Source organism: Rhineura floridana, chromosome 11 (genome assembly GCF_030035675.1).
Source record: "Rhineura floridana isolate rRhiFlo1 chromosome 11, rRhiFlo1.hap2, whole genome shotgun sequence".
Classification (NCBI taxonomy): domain Eukaryota; kingdom Metazoa; phylum Chordata; class Lepidosauria; order Squamata; family Rhineuridae; genus Rhineura; species Rhineura floridana.
Window position 1 is genome coordinate 31,626,883 of NC_084490.1, and position 8,747 is coordinate 31,635,629.

General features: G+C 40.8%; 1 protein-coding gene across 1 annotated transcript; it reads left to right on the forward strand.

Moving 5' to 3' along the window:
• The first annotated feature begins 1,937 nt into the window (after positions 1 to 1,937).
• On the forward strand, positions 1,938 to 7,080 carry LOC133367756 (olfactory receptor 14A16-like). The gene is made up of 2 exons (XM_061591857.1): positions 1,938 to 2,056; positions 6,107 to 7,080. The coding sequence occupies exon 2, from the start codon at positions 6,112 to 6,114 to the stop codon at positions 7,078 to 7,080; it is 969 nt and encodes a 322-aa protein (XP_061447841.1). The 5' UTR covers positions 1,938 to 2,056; positions 6,107 to 6,111.
• The last annotated feature ends 1,667 nt before the right edge of the window (positions 7,081 to 8,747 follow it).

Consider the following 8,747-nt stretch of genomic DNA (forward strand, 5'->3'; position numbering starts at 1 on the left):
AGTTAGAAGCCTTTGGATATAGTGCTCGGGGTGCTCCTTTCCTGCCTGGCCTTCCCACCTGATGCCTGACTCTTCTTCCTGTACAACACCACACTTGCTGAAGCAGCACCTTGCAGTGTCAAATCTTCCATACAAAGAGCTGCTGAGGGAGGATTTCATCTCTCAGGAAAGCTGCTTGCAAAGGAACATCTTGCAGGATTGAACCCCCTCCTAATCAGTTATCATTGACGCAGACTGGGGTTGATGGGATCAAAAGCCAAAACCATCAGGAGGGCACCACTTTGAGGGACTGTAGCTTAGAGTATTGGAAAATGGTAATGGACTTATGGTTACCCTATGAACAGGGTTTTCATGGTAAGCGGTATTCAGAGGTGGTATACCTTTGCCTTCCTCTGAGGCTGAGAGGCAGTGACTGGCCTAAGGTCACCCAGTGAGCTTCATGGCTGTGTAGGGATTTGAACCCTGGTCTCCCAGGTCATAGCCCAAAACTCAAGCCACTACACCACACTGAACTACATCCAAATTCCCACTCACTTTATGATCTCGGATCTGTCCCCATCTCTTAAGCTAAACTTCCTCTTCAAGTTGCTATGAGGGTAAAATGAGAGCCAGGGAGTTGGGTGGGGTGGGGTCAGTGGAAAACAATGTAAGACAGCTAGGGATTGGGGAAAGTTTGATTCTGTCCCCATTTAAAGCCGAATCTATCAAATGTGCACTTTCCAAAAGAATATGAGAACCAAAACTCAGCCATTCTTTGAAATTTGCACTTGCACTTTTCCAACCTGGTGCCCCCTTCAACCTGGTGCTCCGCAGTAGGTTTGGACTAAAGTAACCATTGGTGATGCTGGTTGGTACTGATGGGAGTTGTACTGAGAAACGTTTGGAGAGCTCCAGGTTTGGGAAATCTAGTTTATATCGAACTCTGTTCAAATTCCTACTCAGCCACAAAGCTTACTGTGTGAACTTGAACCTGTCACTATCTTTTAAGCTTACCTTCCTCCTTGTCTGTGTACATACCGAACATTCAAAGCACATTACCTCCCCACCCACAGAATCCTAAGAACTATAGTTTCTTAAGGGTGATGGGAAATGTAGCTCTGTAGGGACCAAACTACAGTTCCCAAGATTCCTGGGGGAAGGTGTTTTAAATGGGCTTCAACTGTATGGTGTGTACACAGCCTTAGAATTGCTATGAGGATTAAACGAGTGTGTTTGTGGGGGTGGAGAACAACACATGGCAACTTGAGCTTCTTTGAGGTGGGCAGTGGGATATTACAAAGCAGCAGCAATAACAGCAGCAGCATTTATATCACCTCATTGGGACAAAACTCTGGTCAGTCACTTCCTGTGAATTTGGGAGAGTGATAAGCAGATAGGGAAAGACATCTTCCTCATATGATGAGACCAGCAAAATTTCCAAACTGCTTTCTAATTTGGGTTTAAAATAGAATTTGAGGTGATGTTGCAGATCTTCCTACAAGGACTTGTATAGAAGATTGCATAAAGATCACCAAACATTCTCAAGACAAGATACCCAAACCTTCCCTGATATTTTCATTCTCAGACTTTAATACAGCAGAGGTAGAGTGCTTCTGCTACAGATTAATTCAAAGTGAGGAGATACCATCTGGGTGCAGTGCAAAAGCTTCAAGAACATTCAGACAATTTAGTTTTGTTTTATTTTTTCTATGCCATAGTTAACGGGTTACACCTCATGTGGTTCCCTATCTATGTACATAGCATAGTCATTAGTAAGCATAACAATTGCATGTAAAGGAATAAAGTTGATATAGCCAGCATGAAAAAGTTAGCTCTCTTTCTGTGTGCCTCTAATAACGAGTTGTGTTGGATTCCTCTGGGAGCAAATCTCTGGGAACACAAAAGAGATGATAAGAAATCACCTCATGTTGATATATTCTCTCTACCATCACAGATCGGAACACAGGAGGACTCTTATAAAATGGCATGTATGACTTGACACATACGCAGTAAGCTAACATCACTGGAGGAGCAGAGAACCTGAAGTTGAGAGAAATCTCTGAACAAAAATAGTAAGGTACTTCCTATATCTAATTAATTCTTTACAATCAAAAGAATGAATATCTCCTGCTTGCTGTTTCACTACCCCAACTCCATCTGTGATATTCTCTCTTCCACATTTAGTCACTCTCTCCTGCAACTCTCTCTCTGTCCATGAAGAAGGCGTAAACAAAAGTACACTGCCTTATGTGAGTTCTCTGTTTTTTGGATTTTTTTTCCTGGATATTTGAACATAAACAAGGAATTAAAGGAATGTTGCATAATTTCTAAGACCAAGAGATCTACAATAGGCATGAAGATCTGCCATCAAAAATTAATGTAAAGTGAATTTGGAAGTTTAATAAGAAGCATTTCCAAGAAAGCCCTGAAATATTCAGGAGTATGAATTCACACATTATAAGTCAATATTCTCTGAAGTAATGGAAGAATATGCTGTGAGTGTGTGAATTGCTTCTATGTCATTGCTGAATAATGTCACAGTGGAAGCTAAATTTTCTTTAAAAACAACTACCTTATTTCTGTAAGCTGGTATAGCACAGTGGGGAGGAGACCCTGGCTGGGAAGCCAGAGTCTGTGAGTTCAAATCCCTGCTCGTGTCTCCTGGAAGTCAAGGGCCAGCTAAAGATCACCCCACAGTGAGTGGCTCAGGGGTTACATGCTCTGCCACCAGTGCAGCCGTGGGCAAGCTGCACAGTCCCAAGAAGCCCAGTTGCCCCCCAGCTGGCAGATGCGGACAAGGAAGGAGCAGGCTTGTGCAGCTGTGGCAAGCTGAGCAGGCCCTAGCCAGCTGGGGTGGACTACCCTCAGAGGGAGGCAATGGTAAACCCCCTCTGAATACCACTTGCCATGAACACTCACTCTATTCATAGGGTCGCCATAAGTCAGGATTGACTTGAAGGCAGTCCAGTTCCATTTTCACCTTATTTCTAGTCATTATATTTCATACATCAAGAAATGCTGTGATTCCCAGAGAGCTACTTTTTCACCTTTTTCACCAACATCAAACTCTCTCTCCTTCTCCCCACAAGCCAACCTTCATTTTCCTTTTGGTCATCATCTGTAACCATTTCTGGACCACCTATTTGCAGCAATGGCCTCTTCTTTCAAAGCCTTCTCTCTGGTGGAATGCATGCTACCATTGTCACATAGGAAGCTTCCTCATGCTGGGTCAGACCATTCATTCCTTGGATTCAGTATGCCTACCACAGCCTTCCCCAACCTAGTGCCCTCCACCACTTTTACAGTACAGTTCCATCTGTCCCAGGCAGCATGACCAATGCTTAGGGTCAATGGGAGTTGTAGTCGAAACCTTCTAGAGGCCACCAGTTTGGAACAGGCTGGAGTATACTGACAGGCAGCAGCTCGCCAGGATGTCAGTCAGAGATCTTTGCTAGTCCTTACTAGAGAGAGCAGTGATTGAATTCTTAGTTTGTTCCATCTAAGCATGTACTTTGTCACTGAGCTACAGCCTTTCACCAATGCCATACTGTATATAGCAGTAAGTTATACGTTTACTACATGTTACCAAGCATCTGTGCCTGATACAAAATCAAGAGTAACAAAGAAATGGTAGCATTCCTCTCTCTACTTTTCAGTATGTTAAAGATTAGGTATGTCCATTGTGGTGAATTACCACTTGTTGATGATCATCACTATTCATTTCACCTCATCATCTTTGTTTCTAACACGGTATGAAATGACCTTTTTCCATTTATTGTTCATACTTTGAGGGAGGAAATAGTACGACTGGCTTGGAACCTAGCATCACTTGTAAATGTGGAACAACCCTTTTGTGAAAGTGGAATTTCATTCACTGGCAGGAACTCAGTTGGTGGAAGGTGGCATACCTGGCAGTTTATTTTGTTTAGAATCTCAGACTTTAAAATAAAATTCTGTCTTTTTTTTTTTTACAATAATTTTTATTCAAATTTTCATAAAACATACAAAACAAAATCATAAAACATTCAAAGACAAAAAACAAAACAAAACAAAAATGATTAAACAAAAAAATAAAATGTTGACTTCCCATTTGTCACAGATCAAATCAGTTATAGGTCTACAATATATAACAATCCTGTCTCTTAAATTATATTATAAAATCACTTTCCTCCAGTAGTTATCTTAATTAATCATCAAATCTCATAAACATTACTTTATTCTTTCCACAAAAAGTCAAAGAGAGGTTTCAATTCTTTAAGAAATATATCTATCAATTTTCCTCCAAATAAACATGTCGATTAATCCATCTCGTTAATAATAATAATAATCTTATTGTCATAACCATAGTCCAAATAAACATTTCAATTAATCCATCTCATCAAAATCTGTTAGGTCCAATAATTTCAATAGCCATTATTCCATTATCCCTATTAATTCCATCTTCCATCTTCAGTAGTCCTGTTAAGTCCAGTAATTTCAGTGTCCAATCTTCCATTATCAGTATTCCATAATAATCTTGCTGTCGTAGCCATAGTCATATAATAAGAGTCTGATGGGAATTTCCTCTATCCCAAATATTTTCTTGCCATCCATTCTGAATAAGTTGCTGAAGTACTGTTGTAAAGTCATATCTCTGTTCTTCTTTTTTACAAAATGCACTGGCTCATCTCTTGAGAGTTTTTCCATTGTCACATGGCTGCAGTTAATTCTATAGATTTTCTCTATATCAAGCTCCATCACGTCATTCCAGTCCAGAAGATTATCCAAGCCATTGATAACTTTATCTCTAATATCTTCATTAATTTCTTCAGAGATAACGTTAAATTCGAAACAGTAGATTTTATTTCTAATATCCATAAACTCCAGATCTTTTTCCAATTCCACATTTGTTCCAATCTCCAGAGCTTGTATCTTCCCTTTATTTTTTCTTTTCTTCTCATCTCTGTTCTCATTCTCCTCTCTCACAGGACCCCCTATTTCTTTAAGCTCCTGCGTCATTTTGCTAAGTTCAATTTACAGCTCCTTACTGCCCTGTCGCAGGGTTTGTTTCGTTAACTCAATCTCATCCATTATTTTCTGAAACATAATTACTTCCAGATTCTCAGCCACTTTCTTGATTGCCATTTTTAAAACCACGAAAACAAAGCAAAACAAAAATAAAGAAGAACCACTTCTTATTTCAACAACAATTGGGTTAATATTCCAGGCTTGATGACATCACAGTATAAACAGAGCAGCCTGCCTTATCTCTCTATGTTCAAGAATACAAAACAAATTTAGTTCCCAGCATCAAAACAGTTAGTGGCGTCGTGAAGAAGCAGATTCGTCAAAATAAAATAGACCAAAAAGAGAATAGTCCCAGACAATATAATGTTCCTCGGAATAGAAATCCCTCTTCTGTTTATATCTTTAGAATGCACTTCCAGGACAGCTTTTTGCAACAAAAACAGAGATAAGCTGTTAATTTCGTGAATAACAGAGAAGAGTTATAGCTCACCCAGAAGTTCTCCAAAGCCGATCAATCTGACAAATCTCCTTTTGCTGCAACAATTTAAACCAAGTAAAAAAAATAATGGAAAGAAGGGTGCTTGCCTGTTAGTCTGTTTTCTCTTTGAAGAAAAGATAAACGTATCGCATAAACAGATAGAGCTTGTTCGGAAGTCCATCCGGCATTGCTGGCAGGACCTTTTCTCATAAATTAATGAAATCCAGTCCTCCCAAGAAAAACAGGCTTTTGAGGTTGATCTCTACATTTCTCCCTGCCCGGGAGAAATTTCATCAGTCAAAAAAAAAATGTTCTGACTGATTTATATCTGAATAAGCTTCTTTTGAGGCGGGAGCCCGTCTCAAAAGCAGGCACAAGCGAAGTCACCCTTCCCGGAAGTGAAAAATAAAATTCTGTCTTAGTGACATCTGCACAAATAAAGACTTTACAAGCATAAATATCATTATCATTATCATCATTCAAACATAGCATTTATTGCATAGAACTTGTTCCCTCCTTCCTCTTCTAATTATTTAGATTTTGAAAAATAATAACAATATGCTAAAAATTAAAATACTGAAGCTCCAGGTGTTAATATATCATGGTCTCAATTTAATACCTGTCCTCTTTTTCCTTCCAAAGGCAACATGGATGTGAAGGAGCAAAGCATAGCTAATCAATCCTCTCTGACAGAATTTCTTCTCCTGGAATTCTCAGAGGTTCGGGAACTGCAGATTCTGTACTTCTTTGTGTTCCTTGCTTTTTACCTGGCAACAGTTATCGGGAATCTTCTCATCATCTCTGCAGTCGCCTCTGACTATCGCCTGCACACCCCCATGTACTTCTTCCTGATGAACTTAGCCATGCAGGACCTGGGCCAAGCTTCAGTCATTATCCCCAAATCCATGGCCAATTCTCTCATGAATACCAGACACATTTCATACTTGGGGTGTGCTACTCAAGTCCTCTTACATGTTTTCTTTTCAGCATCAAATTTCTCTCTTCTCACCGTCATGGCATATGATCGGTATGTTGCTATTTGTAATCCATTACAGTATGAAATGTTGATGAATAAGAAAGCCTGCATCCAAATGGTTGCTAGTGTATGGATCACTGGCTTTCTCTATGGAGTGTTAAACACAGGAGGCACCTTTGCATCCCCTTTTTGCTCCAATGTTGTCAATCAGTTTTTCTGTGAAATCCCACAGTTACTTAAGCTGGCTTGCTCTGATTTGTATCTAATTGAAACTGGAGTTATTGTGTTAAGTGTTTTCATTAGCTTAGGATGTTTTATCTTCATCATTATAACCTACGTGCACATCTTCACTGCAGTGCTGAGGAAACCCTCCACTGAAGGAAGGCAAAAGGCCTTCTCAACATGCCTTCCCCACCTCATTGTTGTCTCCATATATTTATTCACTGGATATTTTGCCTTCCTCAGGCTGCCCTCTGATAGTTCATTGCATCTGGATTTAGCATTTGCAGTGCTATATTCCTTGGTTCCACCTTTATTGAATCCAGTAATCTATAGCATGAGAAACAAAGAGATAAAAAGTTCTCTGTCAAAGCTATTGGGTTTAAGACACTCTTCTAAGAATTTGTTCTTTTTTGTGTAGATGTAGGTGTTCTGGCAACCTGTGAATGCATACAGAAATATCTAGGAAACTCATCCCTATTATTCTTCACCAGAGCTATGAAATGTGGCAACTTCCAGATTTAGCTGGGCTACGTCTCCAATCATCCATGATAATTGGCCATGCTTGCTGGGGCTGATAGTAACTGTACTCCAATAACATCAGCAGGATACTGTGTTCGCTGTCCCTGTCCTAAATAGTAACAATATATGCATGAATACTGCAAGTAGTTGGCCCAGTTCTATGGACTGTTTCACATAATGAGAATGGTGCAAATTATTAAAACGTATTTGTTTATTTAATGCCACCTGTTTGATGAAGTAATATAAAGCAAAGATATTTTGACTGAGTGCCTGATTTAATAATAATAATAATAATAATAATAATAATAATAATAAAATATATATATATATAAATTTAATTTCTGTGCCGCCTATCTGGCCAATGGCCACTTTAGGCGACGTACAAAATCATTAAAATACAAAATCATAAAATACAGTGATACAATATAAAAACAGTGTAAAAACAATGCAGCTGCAACAACAATATTAAAACAGGGCAGGAGGCATTTGAGTTATAAAAATTAACCCTCCCCGGAGATCCCGAAGGCCTGTTGAAAAAGCCAGGTCTTTAAGGCTTTCCAAAATACATTTAGGGAAGAGGCGTGCCGGAGATCGTGTGGGAGGGAGTTCCAAAGAGTGGGGGCCGCCACTGAGAATGCCCTCTCTCTAGTACCCGCCAATCTGGCTGTTTTTGTTGGCGGGATTGAGAGAAGGCCCTGTGTGGCCGATCTTGTTGGGCGGCATACTTGGTGGCGTTGAAGGCGCTCCGTAAGATAAACTGGGCCGAAACCATGTAGGGATTTAAAGGTCAATACCAACACCTTGAATTGGGCTCGGAAAACAACTGGAAGCCAGTGTAGATCGAACAACACTGGTGTGATGTGATCCCGGCTGCGACTATTCGTAAGTAGTCGAGCCACCGCATTTTGTATAAGTTGTAATTTCCGGACCGTTTTCAAGGGTAACCCCACGTAGAGCGTGTTACAGTAGTCCAGACGAGAGGTGACCAGGGCGTGTACCACTAGTGGGAGCTGATGAACAGGAAGGTAGGGTTGCAGCCTTCGTATAAGGTGTAGTTGATACCAGGCTGCCCGACTCACTGCCGAAATCTGAGCCTCCATGGACAGCCTGGAATCAAGCACAACCCCAAGGCTGCGGACCTGGTCCTTCAGGGGTAGACTCACCCCATTGAACTTCAGGTCAACATCTCCCAACCTTCTCTTGTCCCCCACGAGTAGCACCTCTGTCTTATCGGGGTTCAACTTCAGCTTGTTCCTTCCCATCCATCCACTCACGGATTCCAGGCACTTGGACAAGGTCTCCACAGCCAACTCTGGTGAAGATTTAAACGAGAGATAGAGCTGAGTGTCATCCGCATATTGGTGACACTGCAGCCCAAATCTCCTAATGATTGTCCCCAGCGGCTTCATATAAATGTTAAATAGCATGGGAGAGAGGATAGAGCCCTGTGGCACACCACAATTGAGAGGCCAAGGGTCTGAAACCTCCTCCCCCAATGCTACCTGTTGGTACCTGTCGGAGAGAAAGGAATGGAACCACTGTAATACAGTGCCTCCAATTCCCAAT